Source organism: Bos indicus, chromosome 17 (genome assembly GCF_029378745.1).
Source record: "Bos indicus isolate NIAB-ARS_2022 breed Sahiwal x Tharparkar chromosome 17, NIAB-ARS_B.indTharparkar_mat_pri_1.0, whole genome shotgun sequence".
NCBI classification, from domain to species: domain Eukaryota; kingdom Metazoa; phylum Chordata; class Mammalia; order Artiodactyla; family Bovidae; genus Bos; species Bos indicus.
In genome coordinates, this window is record NC_091776.1 from 46754865 (window position 1) to 46777142 (window position 22278).

General features: G+C 50.2%; 1 protein-coding gene across 9 annotated transcripts in view; it reads left to right on the forward strand.

Moving 5' to 3' along the window:
* Window positions 1-22278, forward strand: part of RIMBP2 (RIMS binding protein 2) — a 222023-nt gene that overhangs the window by 181841 nt on the left and 17904 nt on the right. For 4 of the 9 annotated variants that reach the window (XM_070769344.1, XM_070769342.1, XM_070769345.1 and 1 more), the window contains 9 exons: window positions 137-288; window positions 1283-1744; window positions 2783-2926; window positions 5959-6117; window positions 8987-9694; window positions 11239-11356; window positions 14907-14972; window positions 18515-18696; window positions 19753-19921. In XM_070769344.1, the coding sequence (XP_070625445.1) occupies window positions 137-288; window positions 1283-1744; window positions 2783-2926; window positions 5959-6117; window positions 8987-9694; window positions 11239-11356; window positions 14907-14972; window positions 18515-18696; window positions 19753-19921 (2160 nt within the window). The remainder of the gene's footprint in view (window positions 1-136; window positions 289-1282; window positions 1745-2782; window positions 2927-5958; window positions 6118-8986; window positions 9695-11238; window positions 11357-14906; window positions 14973-18514; window positions 18697-19752; window positions 19922-22278) is intronic. The other 5 variants (XM_070769346.1, XM_070769343.1, XM_019978066.2 and 2 more) reach the window with 3 other exon arrangements.

Consider the following 22278-nt stretch of genomic DNA (forward strand, 5'->3'; position numbering starts at 1 on the left):
CTTCAGATTCTCCCTTGTCCCCTGGAGGCTGTAATGAAAGATCTCGTTCCCAGGTGCCATTGGCTAGTCAGGCATCGTAGCAGCTTGCCTGCCAGGGGGTCATGTCGTGAAAGCTTCTCTGCCTCTGTCCTCCCAGGTCCTCCAGCACCCCCGCAAGATGTTGCCGTCCAAGCTGGGGCCACCCCAGCCACCGTCCAGGTCTCCTGGAGGCCGCCTGCTCTGACGGCCACTGGGCTATCCAATGGAGCCAATGTCACCGGCTACGGCGTGTACGCAAAAGGGCAGAGGGTGAGTTTTTATCGGGGCGGTGCTCACATCCAGGCCTCCCGGCCACCACTCACTACTCAGCGAGGGGTGACCCTCCCTCTCTCCTCAATCCCCAAGACCCACAAGCAGTTACTAAGCATCCCCTACACTGTCATGCCAGGCCCAGTTGCAGAACACAGAGAACCTCCATCCTTTTTTGCTCCATCCTCTTCCCAGAATATTCTCTGCCCCCCTCCCACACTGATTACCTGCCCCACTCTGCTGGTAGACCCCTTTCTTGTTCTCCCCTGGGTACCAAAAATTCACCTCTCTTGAGTCCCACAACATCAGGGCCCCCTCAATAGATGATGGGCTTGCAGATTCCACCAGACCTATTCTTGGCGAGATGTAGTCTTGTCCAAACGCCTTGGAAACTCTGCAGGATCCTTAATGCACACCATCGGGCAGCCCATAATCTCAGCCCCCATCCCTGTCCTGGCACATGAAATAGACAGGGCTGCTTTAGGGGGGCAGGGCCTGAGCAAGCTTCTGTCAGTTCCCCACCCTCCCCACCCTGTTTCCCTATACGGCTGGGAGGTGGTATATCAGATGCACCCGAGTCTCTGAGCTCATTTTGTGGAGTGGCTGCTTTAGGCTGAAGGCCCCCTCTCTGATCCCTGCTCCCCTCCCCAAAGGGGCCACAGATATGCCTCCACCACAGCCGGAAGCCCGTCTTTCGTGGCCTCCCCATGGCATCTTCCTTGAGCCAAGCTTTGCTGGTAATGAGCCTAGTGTTCTGATTCCTCTGTAGCCCCCGCATCTGTTTCTAGGTTGGTTCTAGACGTGGGAGAAAAGCATGTGCTCAGCTGTCCCTCCAAACCGCCAACATCTGGGTGGGAACGGGGGCTCCATACGGATCTAATTTGCAGACTGTGCAGCGCGGTCTGAGTTGGATGTTCATGGGAGGCCCGGGAGGCATCTGGGGGGCCTGGAGCGCTGGCAGTCCCCAAGCCGAGCCGGCTTTCTCTGTGCGCAGGTCGCTGAGATCATCTCGCCCACAGCAGACGGCACGGCCGTGGAGCTGGTGCGCCTGCGCAGCCTGGAAGCCAAGGGCGTGACCGTGCGGACCCTCTCTGCCCAGGGCGAGTCCGTGGACTCTGCCGTCGCTGCCATCCCCCCCGACCTCCTGGTGCCTCCAACCCCCCACCCGAGAACTGCTCCCACACCGAAGCCATTAGCAAGTGCCGGAGCCCCCGAAACCAAAGATGAGCACCTGGGTCCCCACGCCGCGGTGGACGAGGCCTGGGAACATGGCCGGGCACCCACCCCAGCCCATGGGCACCTGCTGGAGCCGCCCGGCCTGCAGGGCTCGGGCCCCGGGCGACGGTCACCCTCTCCCAGCCGCATCCTCCCGCAGCCGCAGGGCGTCCCGGTCTCCACCTCCGTCGCCAAGGCCATGGCCCGGGAAGCCGCGCAGAGGGTGGCCGAGAGCAGCAGGGTAAGGCCAGGTGTTTTCCTCACTGGTTCAGCTGCCCGCAGAATGTGGTTCATCCCCGCAGCCCACCTGGGATGGAATCTCCCATCTGCACCCCGAGTGTGTGCGGAGAAGTGCCTCAAACACCCAGCCCCCAAGAATGGCTGCCTTGACTTGGGAAGAAGGATGCCCTGTTTATCTGACTGCATCTTAGGTCTTATCCTGATGGAATCAGGATCCATTTCATAGATATGGACCTAGAAAACCAGAGGAAATGGTTATCTACCAACCTGGCTTAGCAAAGAGGCTAACAACCCACTATCCGGGTGGTCTCTGCCCGGGGATTTGAGAGGTGCCTCCTGGGAGTCGGCCTGGGGACTCATCTTCCTAAACAAGGGTCACCTTCTGGCTCACTCACTTCAGACTTCTAGCTGTGTGTGTGTGTACATACACAGACATACATACAGGTATATGTATACATACATACACACACAGAGACACTTATATACACATATGTATACATACATACGTGTTTCCCTGGTGGCTCAGATAGTGAAGAATCTGCCTGCAATGTGGGAGACTCAGATTCAATCCCTGGGTTGGGAAGTTCCCCTGGAGAAGGGAGTAGCAACCCATTCCAGTAATCTTGCCTGGAGAATTCCGTGGACAGAGGCTACAGTCCATGGGGTAGCAAAGAGTCAGACACGACTGAGTGACTAATACAGGTATACATACATACCTACATGTAGAAGTGCAGGCACATAGATATATTTGCCTGCCTGTCACTCAAAATTGCCTGGGTCCTGGGGAGGGGGAGTATTTGGATGACAGTGGGACCACATCCCAGGTGAAATGTGCGATGAGATGGAAAGTTGTAGGAAACACCCGTGAAAGGATGCAGGCAGCAGAGGTGCAGCTGAACTAGGCCATGCCCTCCTCCTGCCTCTCTCTCCCTTGGGTGAATCCGTCTCCCAGGGTGCCCAGTTCATCTGCTCCAAGCCGGAGGTCAGGGCCCAAGGTCAGGTGGTCTCTGCCCTGATGCCTCCCCTCTCCTCTCCCAAGTTAGAGAAAAGGAGCATCTTCCTGGAGAGGAGCAGTGGACAGTATGCAAACTCAGACGAGGAGGACGGCTATGAGTCCCCGGACGTCAAGAGGAGGGGCGCATCCGTGGATGAGTTCCTGAAAGGCTCGGAGCTGGGCAAACCGGTGAGTGCTGCCCACCCCCCTCCCACCATGGTGGCTCCCGGTGGGAGGGGTTCAGGTCCCTGCACGCCCTGGGTCTGTGAGAAAGATAAAGGAATACAGACCTTTATCTTGTGGGTGACAACAATCACAGTCAGTCTGGAGAGTTTAGACTGAATGGTGCCTGTGCATTTGTGACCTCACTGGGGGACAATTTCAAAAGTCTGTATGTGAGCCTTTTGCCCTCCCAACTGCCCTGAGGATCCATCCGTGGGCTGATTTTGTGCCTCAGCTGAGTCTCCAGGTGACTACCTGGTCTCAATGTAGTTAAAACCTAACATTTGTTTCTTTACTTTTGTTCATCAGGCAGATGTGTGATGTGCATTGGCTAAGTGCTAAGCATCATGGGAGATTCAGAAACTGAAAGGTCCATATCCCATCCTTGGAGGGATGAAATGTCAGGGCTTCTCCTCCCAGACAAGGCTCACAAGTGACAAATCCATCCAAGATGGGTTCTGTCTCCAATTTCTGATCATGCCTATTCTAATGAAAATGTCCTTGAATGGTGTCAAGCCCCAGTCCTGGGCAACAGGGAAGGGTGGGGCCTGGAGAGTCCTCAGATCTTGAGACAGCAGAGTGAAGTCCTCTCAGTCGTCAGATCCTCAGTCCCCTCAACACACAGCTCTACAGCAAGGCAGTGTCACTACTTCCGTGAGAAGAGGGCCTTGGAATCTCATAGATTTGGGGTCACTTCCTGGCTCTGCCACTGCTAGCAGGCAAGTGACTCAGCTTCTCCAATCATCAGGTTCTTTATCTAAAAGATTAAAATAATTCTGCTTGTATTCATGGAAACACAAGAAACAGAATGCCCAACTAATAATGACTAAGACAACAAAGACATTTCATTCTCCCATCTCACAGGAAGCCTCAAGTAGGAAGCTGCAAAGTTGATTCAATTGTTCAATGGTGTTCCAGCTCTGTGTTCTTTTTTTTTTTTTAATTGAAGGATAATTGCTTTACAGAATTTTGTTGTTTTCTATCAAACCTCAACATGCTCTGGGTTCTTAATCTTCCATTCTTTTGACCTTTCTCTCATGGTTATGAAGTGAATGCCATAGCTCCAATCGTCACACTCATGTGCCAGCATCCCAAGAAGGATGGAAAGAAGGAAGGAGGGAGGGGGTTTTCTCCTCAGGCTCATCTCTCTTAACTGGTAGAAAAACATTTTCCAGAAGCTCCATCAGACTTCTCATCTCACTGGGTAGACCAGGGTCATGTGCCCACCACCAAGAGATTCCTACGAATGTCTTATCCATGATAAATTTGGCAAGCAATAGACACTTACTTCCATCCCATGAGTTTATTACTAACTCATCATTGGGTTTGAATCAAATGAGACTGCGTTCTCTAGGGGAGTTCCTTCCCATTTGCTTTGGGAAGCCCTCATTCTAACCAACCTGATGTTTGTTTATTCATCTAAAACCAGTTCACTTTTATGTCTTCTCCAAGGCACTTGATTGAAAGAAATAGGGCTGGAGCAGGTCAAATGATGCTGCACACACTTCTCAGACTTGAGAACATCCAGGCCACCAATCTGAGGGCTCAGCTGGGGTGGGACCCCCGGCGGGAACCCCCCTCACTGGGCACTCACACTGCTTCCCCATATCTTTATATAGAGGAGCAATTGAAACCATTTTTTAAAGTTTTATTTGTTTCATAAATGAGCAGTTCCCCCCTCCCCCCATTTTTTGGCTGTGCCACATGGCATGTGGGAATCTTAGTTCCCCAATCAGGGTTCAAACCCATGTCCCCTGCAATGGAAGTGCAGCATCTTAGCCACTGAACTGATAGGGAAGCCCCTAAGCTGGATGTTTTTAATAAACATGTCACAAGATGCTATTAAATACACTTGTCTTGTCGCCCACCAGGAGAATAAAGAAATCAATCTTCATCAACACTGTCCAGCAGAAACAGAATAGCTCTGTGTGTGTTTCAAAGTCAAAAGTCAAAGTGTTAGTTGTTGAGTGGGATCTGACTCTTTGAGACCCCACGGATTGTAGCCCATCAGGCTCCTCTGTCTGTGGCATTCTCCAGGCAGGAATACTGGAGTGGGTTGCCATTCCCTCCTCCAGGGGATCTTCCCAGCCCAGGAATTGAATCCCAGTCTCCCGCACTGCAGGCAGATTCTTTACTGCCTGAGCCACTGGGGAAGCCCCCTGTGCATGTTTGGGGCTCATAAGTTGGAGCTCATAAGGTGTGCTATATGAGCTGCTGGAAACATTCCAAGCTGCTGAGGGAGGCACTTGCTTTGTGGATGGGAAGGGGCTGCTGAGTTGGACCTGCCCCTCATCCCAAACCCCATCAGGGCGGCTGCTGGTTCAGTTTACGCATTAGCTAGCAAGCTTACTTTTCCTTGCTCTTCTGTTGACCCTTTCCTCTGTACCCAGGCTTTTCACCAAGCAGCCCCAATGGCAGGTCTTCTCCAGTGTGGGTGGCCAGACTGGCCACAGAGTGGGCACGCCACACAGGGGGTCCCACCCCACCCAGACCAGGCTGTTCACCAGCAACCCAGTGTGCACATGTGTGAATTTCAGACTCCATGTTTTTCTTACAACTCTTAGAGACACTTGTTAGTGCATATGCCCGTTTGCCCACCACCCGCCACTGTCTGCTGCACGACCCTAGATGCAACATACGTACCCGTCCCTGAGCCCTGCATGTACAGCCTCTCACTTGAGCCTTTGTCCAGCCACTAAGTTGAAGAGGCTGCCAGTCCCCAAAAAAGTGACGTCTTCCCATGTGTATTCTGTCCTGCCCAGAGCCCAGGAGGGTCTCTGCCTGCCCCTATCTGGACTTGGAGTGGGAATGCCCGGTCTGGTCCTCTCTCTGCCATCCCGGCTCCCCATGAGCTCGGGGACTGTGATTCCCTCCCCTCCGGAGTGAGCAGTTCTTACCCAGACATGTCCCTGAGCTCGAGAGTGGGCAGAGCAGGGGAAGGTGTGGGACTCCATGTGTTGGAGTCGCCCCTCCATTCACATCCCCTTCTCCTGCCCCAGCCGCACTGTTGCCATGGAGACGATTACCACACGGAGAGCAGCCGGGGGTCTGACCTCTCGGACATCATGGAGGAGGACGAGGAGGAGCTGTACTCTGAAATGCAGCTGGAGGACGGGGGCAGGAGGCGGCCTAGCGGCACATCCCACAATGCCCTCAAGGTCAGTGCGGGGGCGCTGCCCCCCCCACCGCCGTCCCCACCGTTCCCCATCCCTGTTCCTTTGGGGGGCTGTGCAGCTGGCTCCAGAGGGGCCTTGCCCGGCAGGCACAGTCCCCAGATTTGGATGGGCTTCTCTTGCTATTGAATCTGCGCTCGGGCCAAAAGTCTGGGTGAAGGAGTCTGGAAGAACCCACTGGGAATCCCTGGGTCACCCAGCTCTGTACTAAGAACCCAATCAGAAAGAATAGAACGGAGAAGTTTCCACCCCCAGTCCCAAACGCCTGGCTGCGTGTCTATCTGCAGAGCAGCAGGCCCTAGGAGGGCAGGAGCCTGTCTCTGAGTCAGACTGGAGATGGGCAGCTGGGGAGTCGGGAAGAGATTCTTTAGTGGAATTGACCGAGGTGGACCCTGCTGGACGGCTGGAGGGCCAGGGAGAGGGGACCTTAGAGGAGGTCGGAGGAGGGTCAGTCGACCTCCTGGGGTCCACACACAAGCCCCTTCTCAGACACCTCCCACCAGGGATCCCAGGATCCTCTGCCTCTGCCTCTGAGGTAGCCTTCAGCGAGGGGTTTGATGGGGGTCACCTTGATGGAGATCGAGCTGGAGGCCCCCAAAGACCCCACCCCTGGGGTGCACCACTGTCCTTGTCTGGGGAGCTGTGTGCCACTGCTGCCGCCGCCCACTCCAGCTGGGTTTCTGATCACTCGGCACAAGCTGGTCACTCTGAGCACCAGACCCTCCGCCAAGCTGGGGGATGAGAATAGACGTGGCCCCCGAGCTCCAGCAGCTGCAGGCCTAGCCGGGGAGACAGGTTGGGCCTTTGTGGGGGTTTTCAAATGAAAAGGGCCTTGGAGAGAAAAGTCCCATTGGGGGATACAGTGCCTGAGCCCAGCCTTTCTCTGGGAACACGGAGCCACGCAGTTTGAATGGTGGACAGAAAGCAACATCCAAATCTGGCTGCCAACTCAGTGCCCACTTGCATAGAGCAGACTGACTTATGTTCTCCCAACAAAGGCGCCCGGCAGGGCCTTGGAGACACTGTCACCAAAGAACATGCCAGATCCCTATGCAAACTCCGCATGGTTGCAGCCCCTGCTACCCCCACTGGCTGACCCCCTCGCTCCTCCCCTGAGCCACTGTCCAGCAGGATTCACAGTGACCTTTCATGGTGGAGGAAGGCCCGAAGCTGCCCGTGGTCCAGCTTGACCACCCCTGCCTTCCCACACTTCTCTACCGCTGGGCGCTGTGACAAGGCAGGTGTCTGCCCCTGCCCCCCACCACCCTTGGCAGCCTCCCCACTTCTTATGGAGGAAGCTTCTGGGATGCTCCTTCCTGCCAATTGTTAGCAAACAAACCAAAGGTCACCTTGTTTTTCCCAGGGAAAAGGGCTAGTTTGTAAAATCACCTACGTCCTTCCCCCACCAGCCCGGCCCCCCTTAGAGCAGCCGCAGGGACAATCGGACCTTCAGGCAGCGGGGCTGAGGCTTACTTCACTTCGTCCGCAGGGTTCTGACAATTTTTTTAAAAGTCAGGAGACTTTACAGGCCGATCTGGGCCGCCCGGGCTCACCTCCCCTTGCGGGAGTCCCACGGAACCCCGTGCATCCCCGCCAGGCTCCCAGGGCTGGATCCCTGCTTCCTCATTGCCCTTCACCCCAATGTTCCTAAACCTCAGGGTCTTAATAGCAAACGAACGAAGCGTGCACCATGCTCCTCGTTTGGTGATCTTGTGGGCTCTAAGCCTGCTAAAGACGCTGCGCTGGGTAAACCCACCATGTCCCCTTGTGCCTGGGACACACCGAAAGGCGGTTGGGGCGGGGCGGGGGGCGGGGGGTGTGTTGAGGTGAGGGCAGGGCAGCAAATCTTGATATTCCTCCGCAACTCAACTCTAATGCGCACGCACGTAGGCCTATGGGAGGAAAGCTGAGCGCAAGGCTTCCTGGAGTCAGTGAGGTGTCCCAGGAGGTATGCCCAGTGGGCTGGCCCAGCTGGAGCAGAGGATGGGTGTGCCGGCCATTCCTGGAGAGAGAATCACATGTCAGGCCAGGGAGCGTGGAGTGTCCACCCTCGGCCTCCGTCTGGTTGGGCCAGCCCTGAGCCCCTGCTGCCCATACTGCTGGGGACTCGGCTCCTCTCTCCCAGCCTTGAGGTCTGGGGTCTGGAAGAGAGACTGACAGGCCCCTAAGCCTTTGCAGATACAGGCCAAGCAAATGACTTTGGGTCGCTGAGTGCCAAGGTCCCCCGGCTTCACACCCTTCCACTTGAGCCGGGAGAGAGCCATAGGTAAGAGAGCACGGACGGGTTTCACAGGATGCTGAGTGCTTTCAGGGACAAGCAGAGTTGAGCGGCGTGGCCGGGTGGGGCCTCCTGTGTTGCGAATGGCCTCCACTCACCGGCATCCCGGGGCAGCTACCTTGGGAGTTTCTCAGGGTGCAGCCAGCGGCCAGTGAACTCGGACGTCCCCGGCCTCTGGGCACAGCCATGTCACAGACCCTAGCGCCTCGGTCAGTGTGAAGCCTCCTGCCTCCATCCTCCCCACACCCGCGGCCCAGCGGCCTCTCTTTCCTTGGTTTGGCTGCATGGCTAGTCCTGACGGCGTCGGGACGCTCTGCGTGCGCTCGGCCCGCCGGCTCCGGCCCCATCCATCTAACCCATTCTGTTTTCATTCCAGAGCCCCGGCCAGAGCATGCCATCTGCCCCCACCCCCACCCCCTGCCCCACCACGAGTACAAGCATGCTCTCTGTCCCTCATGGCCTCGGAGACTAATTCTCTCTGTATTTTCTTTCCTTCCCTCTGCCCTCCTTCATATGCGATCATACACTGACTCCCGGCACCTGTGCTAACACACCAACCCCCGCCCCCTCCTTAAGGAGTGCTCTAAGAATAGGACCACTGAACGTGCTTTCTCGGAGTTGCCCGAGTATCCCCAACAGACCCACCACAGTAAGAGACTTTTCAGTATCCCCGAAGTAGCGGAGGAGGATGGAGAGCCTTGTGAGTTCCTGCACAAGCAGGGCTTAGGGGCCTCCTCCAGGGTCAGGACCGGGCTGGCCAGAGAGCCCAGGCCCGCCAGGCCCTGCCGGGGGCACGAGGCCCTCCACGGCTCCTGGTACCCCACGAAACCCAGGGGCCCCCAGGCCGAGGACTTCATATTCGAAGACAGAGGCTGTCGGTTCAGCCGCGCGGCCACCAGGAGCCCGGACAGCGGCCTGGACTGCGGCAGCGAAGAGGAGGAGATGAGATTTAGTTTCCGAAGCCCAACTGCCCAGTGCAGCCCCGGCCCCGGGCACTGTCCTTGTAGGAGGAGCCTGAGGCCCCTGCTGGCCCGGCGCCGGACGCTGACACGGCAGAGCAGCATCGAAGAGGATTTTGGGGAGCCAGTGGAGCCCGGCGACGTCGTCAGGAGCGATGAGCCCCACCCGAGCCCAGAGAGGTCCACCCCCAGCAAGTACGGCTGGGATGAGCCCACGGGCCGCGAAGATTTCCGAGATGCCTGGAAGAAAAGCATAAAAATGCCCGACAGTAGGGCCATTGCCCGACAGGCCCAGCCTCCTCCCCGGGTTGCAGACGGCCCTTTGGTGTGTGAAGTAAACCTCCCGCTCACATCCGCTTGCCAAACCAATCCGTTTTCATTCTCTCACCTTCTTTCTTTGTTTTCGTGTCCGTCCCGGGCACTCTCTCTGCTGGCTCTCTCTCGTTTTTCCATGCATTTTTGATTTATGAAGCTTCCCAATCTTTTCACCATGCTGATGATTTCTTTACTTTGCTTTAGAATAATGATCCCTTCCCCACCTCCAAATCAGTGATGATTATGGCTGCTTTAATTAAAGGACAACTGAATCTAAATTTTAATTAAGGGTTAGCTGAACTCTGATTCTCCCAAAGTTTGGCAACACGTACTTTTCAAAATGAATCGTGGGGATGTATTTATGACTGACTGGTATTGCTTACTAGGGTTTTTCTCTGGTGGTGGTTTTGGTTTTGGGTTGTGGTTGGTTTTCCAGTTCATCCATAACTGGAAAAAAGAATGGAGAACAATTATTGAAGAGATCCACCTTTGCATTTGTTTCCAAAGGTTTTTTTTTTTTTTTTTTTCCCCACGTTTCTTTCCTGAGAGCAGTTTTCTGAATGAGATTTTCGATCATCAGCTCTAGACACATCCCCAGGCCTTGTCTTCCAGGCTTGTGAGTGCTTTTCAAGAGTAGGGATTCCTTCAAGGCTTCATTCATCTCTATATTGTGTCCTCTTTTCAGAACATTTGCTCCTGTCATGCTGAACTTTTCCATGAAAACACAGGTGAGACATCCCAGGGCGCCAGGCCTTGGGCTTGAGCCGGTGCAGTTTGTGACATGTCCACTAGAGGGCGCCGACCCACAGTTTACCGAGTCACCAGCAAACTGCAGCCCACTTCCTGTTCAGACTCATTTCTGAAGCTCCCAGCCCTGATTCATTCCGTGTCCCTGAAAACTTCCTGAGTTAAGTCACCAGTGAGCTGGAGGTTTTGCTTTGATTCTCGCATAGGATGCGAACCTTTAGTACGAATCAGAGGCAAAACTTATCCATAAAGGAAAATAGTTCGGGTTAGCCCTGAAACGTGAAGGTTTGGAAGTCTTTGGAATAGCGTCAAGACGGCGCCATGAGTTTCAGAGCTGGTAATGCACAGAAACTTCTGTCTTTGAGTTTTCGGTAACCTCGCACACAACTTTGCCCAAGCAGGACATTTGGGAAATGCAGTGTTTTTCCCACCTTTGGGGTCACTGGAGGAGGGCAGACTGTGCTGAGACTAGAAAAGAGGTACCAAAGGCGTGACGAGTCTTATCTAAGCCACTCTCACTATGGCTCAAAATACTTGGCTTCAGCGGCAGCACCAGCAACAAAAAGATGTCTCCCGAGGGGTTCTCTCTCTCGCCCCTGCCCGGAAAAGCAACTGTGCTGTAGAAGACGGGGTGCCTGGGGTGAGCACTCTTTTTCTCTTCCAGGTTATTCAGCTAACCTTTCAGTTAAAAGCTAAGTTTAGTTGCCTTTAGAGCTTCTGCTTCTAAGTTGAATTGATTTGGCTGACTTAATTCTTTTCTTCCCACGACTGGCAAGACTGATGACCGTGTCATTGTTTTGTCTTTAGATTTTAGGAAACCCGGTGACCGCAGGACGGGCTGATCGGGCGGATCACGTGGGCCGGAGGTTTTCCCACGGCAGTGCTGGTTCCCACAGGTCCCGGCCAATGATGGTCCATGCTGCGGGTTAGTGAGCCGGATGGAGTCCTCCATCTTTCTTTTAACCAGAGCACATGGTTCAATCTAAACATTTTTAAAAAAATTATTAGGAATAGCATTTTCAACTAAATACAGAAGACACTTGGTTATTTATGGCAAAAGAAGGCAGAAACAGAACCAAATAAATGGAACCTAAATTTAAGGATTCTCAAAATATACTGACCTTTGAGGTCAATCTTCTCCCTACAATTTTTTTTTTAACTGCAAAGACTGCCATCCTAAGCATGGAAGAGATGATAATGGGCCATCTCCCCACCTAGTTCATGCTCTCCTGAAATGCTCATGGTCAGAGCAGCAGAAACAGGGATGGGTGGCTGAACTCCAAATACCTAAAGGAGCCCCCAGCCAGTGGAGAGTTATCTGTATGCATGAAACACTTGGGCAACTGGGGTTGAAAGTTATGAAAAAACAGCAGGAGGCCTGAATGTGTGCCCTGAACTGTGTGTTGACCCTGTCTATCTGGCCACCTCCTCGTGCATGAGTCATCCTCAGGCATCCAATTCCATTCTCTTAATTACTTTTTGGAATTCAGCCAGCCGTGCTGAAAGCTGTCATTGTAGTCATTCTCATCAATCCACTAAGAGGGGGAGCGTGGCCGAAGGTCAGACGGGAACCTTTTTATTACTGGAATGAACCCCAGCATAACAGTTCCAAAAAGTATTATACGCAAGATAATGGAATCTGGTAATCAGCACAAATAAACTAGCTTTTTGTGAAAACACACACACACACGAAACAAAGCAAGAGACCCATTCATGGAACAGAAGTAGTTGAGAGAAAAACATTGATCTGGTGAGACAGGGCTCAAGGAAAGCAGCCCTTGGACAGTCCAGACACCTGGAAACACAGCCCCAGTCCGTTTAAATAGCTAAGGTTTAAAAGACAGTTGGGCTTTGTTCACATCAGCCAACAATAATTAAAAACTTTATGAACCAAATCAGATCCCCTGAAGTTTTCTCCTCCTTCTAGATGTTTCTTTCCCGTAGAACCCAAACAATAGGGTAAAACAGTTTCTTTTTCCATCTTTACAGTTTTTAGAATGTTTTTATTTTTATTAGTGAAAAATTCTATAGAATGTTAAAGGACCTTTAAAACAACAGACTGTTTTCAGTTAGGCTAAAAAGTAATAAAATAAGCTAAAAAATAAAATCAGCTGGAAAACACTGGTTTCACATATTACAGACCCACTAGCAGAATTCTGCATATACTGCATGGTGCTTAGTGACTCCGTCGTGTCCGACTCTTTGCGACCCCATGGACTGTAGCCCACCAGGCTCCTCTGTCTATGTGGATTTTCCAGGCAAGAACACCAGAGTGAGTTGCCGTGCCCTCCTCCAGGGGATCTTCCCAACCCAGGGACTGAACCCAGGTCTCCCACATTGCAAGCAGTCAGATTCTTCACTATCTGAGCCACTAGGGAAGCCTTTGTGTACACTAAGCCTACATTATTTTTGAGTGTTGTAAACCAGTGCCACATCACTCAGATCTTCATTTAATTTGTGTATAGTTGCCCCTGTAACAATTACTGAGGTTAAGTAGGATCTCCTGGCTTGTAAAATAAAAGACTTGTAAATAAGAGTCTTGAGGAAGGAGGTGAGGACCAGTTCAAGACCGTTCTTCCTGTTGAATTTGGTTCCTAAGTGCTCATTCGACTGTGACTTTAATGAGTGAATGCTCATTACGTGAACCGCCACTGTTTCTGTGGTTGAAGTTTAATGTCCTGGCACTGAGAAGGGGTGTCCTCTGGAGGAGGCCTTGTGGGTCTCCCACTCCAGTCTCCTAGGACAAAGAAGAAAAGTCTACAGGGCTCAAAATTATGGCGCTACAAATTGCCAACTGGGCAAGGAAGTAAAGGAAAACATAAGTGGGCCCAGTCTCCCCATCAGAGTCTTGGACAATCCTTCAGGTGGATTTGTCTTAAGGGAAAGAATGCAGAAGGCTGCACATGTCTTAATTTTAGTGAAAGACACTAGCTAAGTTAGTAGAGGGCTTCCCTGGCAGCTCACCTGGTAAAGAATCTGCCTGCAATTCAGGAGACCCTGGTTTGATTCCTGGGTTGGGAAAATCTCCTGGAGAAGGGATAGGCTACCCACTCCAGTATTCTTGGGCTTCTCTGGTGGCTCAGATGGTAAAGAATGTGCCTGTAATGCGGGAGACCTGGGTTTGATCCCTGGGTTTGGAAGATCCCCTGGAGAACGGAACAGCTACCCACTCCAGTTTTCTGGCCTAGATAATTCCATGGACTGTATAGTCCATGGGGTCTCAAAGAGTTGGACATGACTGATTGACCTTCACTTCACTTCAAGTTAGTAGCAAGAGAGTAATACTGTGGTAACACCTTCACAAAGAAAAAAAAAAAAAGCCTCAATAATAGAACCCAAAAAAGTGTTAAATAAATCCATGATAGAATTTCTTTCATTGTATCTTATCTCTTAGCATGGAGCAAGGCAAGAAAGCATAATTATAAAGCATAATTAGTATCAATCACTTTATATTTTCATATACATATATTCACAGACCAAAGAATCTATTATATTTTCAAAAGACAAAAGTGACTCAAAGAAGAGGAGAATCATGCCCCAAACTCTAGGAAGTGAATGGTCAGTGACATGTGAATAAGCGATTTTCCTCTAGTCTCTGTTTATTTAGTTATAGTTTTCCTGTGCCAATATCAGTAATTAATACTTTAGAAATCTGCCAACTCCAAAAATATCCTTTTCTTTTATGGAGAAACTCCCCTCCTACATATATTTTTTAATAAGCAATGCCTTCACAACTAAAATATATTATACTTTTAAATATACTCTGGATTTCCTTAATTAAGAAAACAATGCCCTTCCTGATTTAAAAAGATAAAAATTATATAGTCCCATATCTGGTAAATTCTAAGTCATATAATTAGCATAACGAAGGCCTCATAACCTTAATCAATGACCCCAAACAAGGATTTCATTGGATTTGGTTTCTTCCTGTGTAATTTTTGGTCTTTGCATTTATCTAGTTATTTACCTGACAGATGAAAAGGCTCAAGGGTGTACCCATCTGAAAAGAAATACCACATCCTAGAGCATTCTGCTCTTACTGGTCGACTGTGGAAATCTCCATTTTCCTCCCATTTTCCAGGTTATTTTGGCCACTGAGCTTACACAGCAAGGAAATGCAGCACATTTTCTCTATATCCAGATGGGAAAAGTTAAAATGACTTAACTAAATAAACAAAACTTGACTCTCTAGAAAGGAGACTCGTCTCCCTGGGTTTCCCTGTAAGGAGAAGAGGAGCAGCTGTAAATTATGCTTCATAGGCAACCCACTTTTTCTCTGTAGAAATTACAATGGAGAGAACAGTGGAGGCAGGTAGCCTCAGGTAGTGAGGGAAGAAGTTCACTTATAGAAGACAGTTCTTATTCTGGCAGCACAGGAGGATTTGGGAGCCAGCAGGGGCAAGTCAGGATCTTCAACTTTGCACGTGGTTTGCAGACCCTTCCTCCTTCCTGACAAAGACCCCCTCCTACCCCAGGCCAGGATATTCCACATCAGGGCAGAGGGAGGAGCATCCACGCCCAGGTCAGACCAGCAGCTGGCGGTAAGTTCTTCCTTGAGTCTAGCCTGCCCCCAAGAAAAGGAAGGGCCTCCCAGTCACCCACTCCAAACCCTGTGAAGCTGGGTTTGTGTGGACACATTCCATGGAGGCCACTGTTCTCTTCCCATGAGGTTTGATTCCATAAAGTATCTAACACACCTTCTCTGGAGGAAACACCGTGACATCATACCCACACTTCCACTCATATACACCAACTCCAAGTGCTCCAACCACTTCCACCCCATCCCGGCTCCTCCCCGCAAACCAGAGAGAGATCCTGTAATGGTGTGGGTGACTGCCTGCTGTTTTCACTGAGCATGGTGCTAGCCTGAGATCCTCTTGCCGGTCTCCATGCCTAATGTCTCCCACTTGTGCTTGGTGTGATTTGGGACTTAAAGACGTAGAGGCACAGTTGTCCGCACATCACGGTGCCTGAACTTGAGCCAACTCCTGAGAGCATGAGAATTGTAGGAGTAACGCAAAGGTCTTCCAGAGTGACAGTGACCTACCCAATCCTCCCCTTGTGAACTTGCCTGTACATTCCAACTCCACGATCACCACGTCCACTTAGTCAGGGAAGCCCTGGAGCCCTCTGGGTGGGTGCAGCCACAGTTGTAGCCACAGTGCTCCTTCAGTGACTTTTCCCTCAGCTGAAACAGCACCCACTGGGTCACACTGCTGTTTGGTTAAGTTCCTTCTGCAAAACTCCCAAGGTTACCCAGCTGAATTGAAAACATCCTTCTCATGCTGCTAATGGTCTTCTCTACCATCAGCCACGAGCATGAAAAAACCACTGCATCACTACACATACAGAGACGTCACAGGTCACGAGATGGCGTACCATTAGCTTCGTGCTATTTAATTTAGAGAACATTTAATGACTAGGGGGGCAAAGTATGAGACCCTCTCATTGACTGTGTGTGCGTGTGTGCTGTCGCTTCAGTCATGTCTGACTCTGTGTGACACTGTGGACTGAAACCCATCAGGCTCCTCTGTCCTTGGGAGTCTCCAGGCAAGAATATTGGAGCGGGTTGCTGTGCCCTCCTCCAGGGGATCTTCCCGACCCAGGGATCCAACCTGTGTCTCTTACGTCTGCCTGCTTTGGCAGGTGGGTTCTTACCACTAGCACCACCTGGGAAGCCCTCTCACTGACTATAAACAAAATCAAAACCGGTGTGAAGAAAGTAAGGCCGAGCTGTTCAGTTTTGTTGCCTTTGAGCTTCCCTGATAGGTCAGTTGGTAAAGAATCAGCCTGCAATGCAGGAGACTCTGGTCGATTCCTGGGTCGGGAAGATCCGCTGGAGAAAGGATGGGCTACCCTCTCCAGCATTCATGGGCTTCCCTGCTGTCTCAGCTGGTAAAGAATCTGCATTGACTATAAACAAAATCAAAACTGGTGTGAAGAAATCAGTAAGGTCGTGCTGTTGACTTCTGTTCCCTAGCAGAAGCGAAGTTACTGAATGTTTAGATTATCTTGGTATCCTAAAAGAATCCCGAATTCAAATAATGTTAACAGTTCACTGCATTTTAAAGACCAACCTTTCCTGCAGTTAAAGTGCTTTTTTATTTTTCAACTGCCTGTTTCTGCTGGTGGAAGCAGCCAAGACTCTGGCTCTCCCCACACCCTCTGTGTCCCCCACACAGCTTCGACATCCTCTTATCCCACCTCCTGTGCTCCTTGTGCTGGTGACACAAATTTTGACTGGCTGTTTGTCCCACCCCTACCCTCCTTTCTGACGATTGGAGTTTTTCTCATTTGCTTCCCCGCTGATGTTCTGAGTCCTTCTCAGTCCTTCTACAGTCCTTATACTGTAGTCAAAACAGTATAATTCACTAGCAGATGTTTGTTCTCTCTATATGCATATTAATAAATGTATACATATATAGTGAGATATATGCATGTCTGTAACGACATTTAATAATGTTGTTGATGTTCAGTTGCTCACTAATGCTCATCTCTTTGTTATCCCATGACTGCAACATGCCAGGCATCCCTGTCCTTCACCATCTCCTGGAGTTTGCTCAAATTCATGTCCATTGAGATGGTGATGCTATCCAACCATCTCATCCTCTGCTGCCCCTTTCTCCTTTTGCCTTCAATCTTTCCCAGCATCAGTGTCTTTCCCAATGAGTCAGTTCTTTTGCATCAGGTGGCCAAAGAGCTTCAGCTTTAGCATCATTTCTTCCAATGAGTATTCAAGGTTGATGTCCTTTAGTATTGACTGGTTTGCTGTCCAAGCACCACAAGCACCACAATTCGAAAGCATCAATTCTTTGGTGCTCAGCCTTGTAATACATATGCATATATACTAGGATTTCAAAAGAATCGTCTTTAGAAGCTCAGTGGTAGGCGGACTTGAAACTCAATTCTTCCAGGAATTCATTAATTCATTGTAATGCATTCATTGCCACTTACGTATTTGGAGCCAAGTGAGCAGCTCAGTCACCTGTATCAAACTTTGACAGATAGGCAAATACATCTCTTAACATCCTTGTGCTCTGGCTCGTCTGTTAATGGAAACCTAGAGGGTCTCATGCGAAGAGTTGACTCATTGGAAAAGACTCTAATGCTGGGAGGGATTGGGGGCAGGAGGAGAAGGGGATGACAGAGGATGAGATGGCTGGATGGCATCACTGACTCGATGGACATGAGTCTGAGTGAACTCCGGGAGTTGGTGATGGACAGGGAGGCCTGGTGTGCTGCGATTTCATGGAGTTGCAAAGAGTCAGACATGACTGAGTGACTGAACCGAACTGAGAGGGTCTCTGGGTCTCTATGCTTGACTCCTGAACAGGTCCTTCCTAATCCCTGGGACTTGGCCACCCGTCACCCGCCCCCACAACCAGTGCTCAGACCAGTCCTGCCAGGAGGTCATTGAAACACAGTCCTTTATCTCTCGCTGTCTTCACAAGCAGCACACCTACACTCACCCTGTTGCCTACGTTTCATACTAGTTATTAGCTTTTCAAACCCATCTCTGTCGAGGTGATCCATTTGTGCCTGCATGTTGAGCTACACATTTCTTTAAGAACTTATTTTTATGACTTTATGAATTGTTTTGTTTTGGACTGTGCTGGGTCTTTGCTGCTGCACGGGCTTGTCTCTACTGGGGTCAGTGGAGGCTGCTCTCTTGTCGTGCACAGGCTGCTCATTGTGGTGGCTTCTCTTGTTGCAGAGCACAGGTTCTAGGCTGCAGGCTCCCGTAGTTGCAACATGTGGGCTCAGTAGTTGTGGCTCCTGGACTCCAGAACACAGGCTGAATAGCCTTGTTACACAGACTTAGTTGCTTCGAGGCACATCGCATCTTCCCACATCAGGGATCGAACCCACATCTCCTGCATTGGCAGGTGGATTCTTTACCACTGAACCACTAGGAAAGCCCAGCTACACATTAAGAAAAAAAAAAAAAAAACACAACTTAAAGTGCTTCTCTCTTCATTTTCCAAAATCACACTTTGTATAACAGCTCACCTTTCTGGGTAAAGCAGGGAGAATGGCTGGTGGGAATCACTTAGACCCTGTGCTTTATCCCATGCACTCCCAGATGAGTACGGGCGGGACCGGCTTTCTCCGGACTTCTACGAAGAGTCAGAGACAGACCCTGGGGCGGAAGAGCTCCCAGCCCGCATCTTTGTGGCCCTTTTTGACTACGACCCCCTTACCATGTCCCCGAACCCAGACGCTGCAGAAGAGGAGCTTCCCTTTAAAGAAGGGCAGATCATCAAGGTGGGGGCATGGCCCAGGGGGTACAGGTGGCGGGGGAGGATGGGGAGGGGGTGCTCACCAGATCCAAGTTCCTTAACACAGGGGTCCCCAACCCTCGGGCCATGGACCAGTATGGGTCTGTGGCCTGTTAGGAACCGGATTGCACAACAGGAGGTGAGTGGCGGGTGAGCAAGCAAAGCTTCATCTGCATTTACAGCCGCTCCCCATCACTCACATTACCACCCGAGTTCCATCTCCTGTCAGATCAGTGGCAACATTAGATTCTCATAGGAGTACAAACCCTACAGTGCATGAATCATCTGGAAACCACCACCACCCCCAGTCCACAGAAAAATTGTCTTCCACAAAACCAGTTCTTAGTGCCACAAAACTTGGGGACAGATGCCTTAACACCTCAAAACGACAGGCTACTTCCTCTTGTATTTGACATTCAGCCTCCCATCAGTAGTAGAGGAAGAGCCTGAGTCTGGAGTCAGAAGGAAGACATGGGATGCTCCCTAGGAGAGGGGAAAGGGCCTTGAACCCCAAGTTTGCAAATTTCCAAAAGGGCACTGACAATAACCTTTGAAAGAGGTCGCTAACTAAAACGGACTCTGAAGAATGGTGATGCTTACCCCGCAGAATAGTATGCACAGAATCCCTTTGTGAGTTGAGGTTTTTCACTTCTGGAATGCCAGACAGTGGTGCTGTCTTCTTATGGAGGAATCATTTGTTATACTGCACTTGCATGTGTGTATATGGGGTGGGGGGTGGTGGCGGGCGGCACTTAACTTGTGTGCGTTCACACACATGCACTCAGCTAGCAAAGCCCTGGCCTTGCCGGGCAGCCCCCTGGTCAACGGGAGCTCCAGAGGCTATCCAAACCCTGGAGGAGAAACAGGTTCTTAGACACACAGATTTTTAGGGTGAGGGCTACGTGTACACACTTATGCCCACAAGCAGCGATTTTTCGTGTTCTTCAAGTCAGTGTCTGACTAACTGTGACTCTAGGTGAACAGAGCCAATCTATTTCTGAACCAGCCACCCCAATGCCTTGCCTTCTTCCCGTGACTCCAGGTGTATGGTGATAAAGACGCTGATGGATTCTACCGCGGGGAAACCTGTGCCCGGCTTGGCCTTATTCCCTGTAATATGGTCTCTGAGATCCAGGCAGATGATGAAGAGATGATGGACCAGCTTCTAAGACAAGGCTTCCTCCCTCTGAACACACCTGTGGAGAAAATAGGTAAGAGGCCACGTCCTGCTCACCTGTGAGCCTGCAGGCAAGGTGGCGCCTGCCTCCTCCAGGGTTTTGTAGCACAAAACACCAGCCTAGGGCTTCCCTGGTGGCTCAGTGGTGGAGAGTCCACCTGCCAATTCAGGGGACACAGGTTCCACCCCCTACTGGGAAGATCCCACATGCCTTGGAGCAGCTGAGCTCATGTACCACAACTATTGAGCCTGTGCTCTGGAGTCCAGGAGCCACAGCTACTGAAGCCCATGCCCCCTAGAGCCCATGCTTCAAAACAAGAGAAGCCATCGCAATGAGAAGCCTGAGTACTGCGACTAGAGAGTAGCCCCAGATCACTGCAACGCGAGAAAACCTGAGTGCAACAACAAAGACCCAGCACAGCCAAAAATTAAAAAAAATATATATTTTTTAAACTGTCAAAAAAAAAAAAAAAAAAAAAAAACCCACCAACTCAGGGCAGGAGACAGCGCTGAGCAGAGGAATGAATGCTTTGGTTTTTTTTTTAAAGATATTTCATATAGTTCCCTGTGCTACTATAAGTGTCACTTAAGTGTCACTATAAGTGAAAAGTAAATCCTTGTCACTTGACCATTTTACTTTTTGGCCACACCAGGCATGCGGGATCTTAGTTCCCAGACCAGGGACTGAAGCTGTGCCCCATGCATTGGAAGCACAGAGTCGTAAACACTGGACCACCAGGGAAGTCCCCAAAATCTGAGTGTTAACCATCAGATTTTCTTGGGCAAAACCCATTCTGTAAACCAAGGTTTTAATAGTCCTGAGATACAGACATACAGGCATCTAAATATTTATGAAAACACAGATGATCTTCTCATGAAAGATGAAGTATGGCCTTGCTTACTAAAAGTCGATCACATTTAGAAAGTAAACGTTTTTGGGTTGTTGTGGATGAAATGTTTGTGTCCCCCTAAAATTCATTTGTTGAAACTTTAATCTGTAATGTGATGGTTTATTAGGAGGTAGGGCCTTTGGGAGTGATCTGGTCATGAGGGTGGAGCCCTTATGAATGGGGTTAGCACCCTTATAAAAGAGACCCCAGAGAGTCCCTTCCCCCTTCCATCATGTGAGGACACAAGGAGCAGGAAGTCATCTGTGAACCAGGAAGGAAGGGAGCAGGTCTTCACCAGACACCAAGTCAGCCAGTACCTTGATCTTGGACGTCCCCCACCCCAGGACTGTGAGAAATGGATGCTTGTTGTCTCAGCCCCCAGTCTATGGCACTTTGTTATCTCAGCATGAATGGACTGATACTGGTAATATACGGGTTTTGTTTGTTTTAGTATTTATTTATTTGGCTGCTCCGTGTCTTAATTGCAGCGTGCGGGATCTTTAGTTGCAGCCTGTGGGATCTACTTTGCCCTCTGGGGACTGAACCTGGGCCCCATGCTTTGGGAGCACAGTCTTAGCCACTGGACCACCAGGACACTGGTACTACTTTGCACATTGACTATCTATGATAAATTTCAAAGGGTGATTGGACAAGTCGTATGCTTTCCATTCTTCAGGTAAATTCTGCTTATCCAAAGACATAAAAGATTTTTACCCTTTAATTTGGATACTAAATTCTTTTGTTTATGTAGAACCACTGAGCAAACAGTAAAACTGTTTTCAGCAACATTACATTTATGATCTTTAATTTTTCCACATGCAAGGAAAATCTACTCATTCAAAAGGCCTCTCCTTTTTCTAAATAACTGTAGACAGAAAGACTCATGGGATTCATATTTAAAGTTTTAATACTTCAAAACATTACATTCACTTCTTTTTTATTGTTTAACCTTTTTCTAAATTTATTTTTATTGACTTATAGCTGATTTACAATGTTGTGCCAATCTCTTCTGTATAGCAAAGTGAATCAATTATACACATATATACATTCCTTTTCATATTCTCATCCATTATGGTTTGTTACAAGATATTGACTATAGTTCCCTGTGCTATACAGTAGGACCTTGTTATTTATCTGTCCTATATGTAATAGTTTGCTGTGCATTGCGTGCGTGCTCAGTCATGTCTGACTCTTTTGTGACCCCATGGATTGTAGCCCGCCGGGTTCTCCTCTATCCATGGGACTTTCCAGGCAAGAATACTGGAGTGGGTTGCCATTTCTTCCTCCAGGGCATCTTCTTAACCCAGGGATCAAACCTGTGTCTCCTGGTTTGGCAGGTGGATCCTTTACCACCAAGCCACCAGGGAAGCCCATATGTAATAGTTTGCGTCTGCTAATCCCAAACTCCCAGTGCACCCCACTGCCTCCCCTGGATTCACTTCTAAATCACACTCCAGACAAAGTTCAGTGGCTCAAGTAATATGCATGATTTTAAAGACAA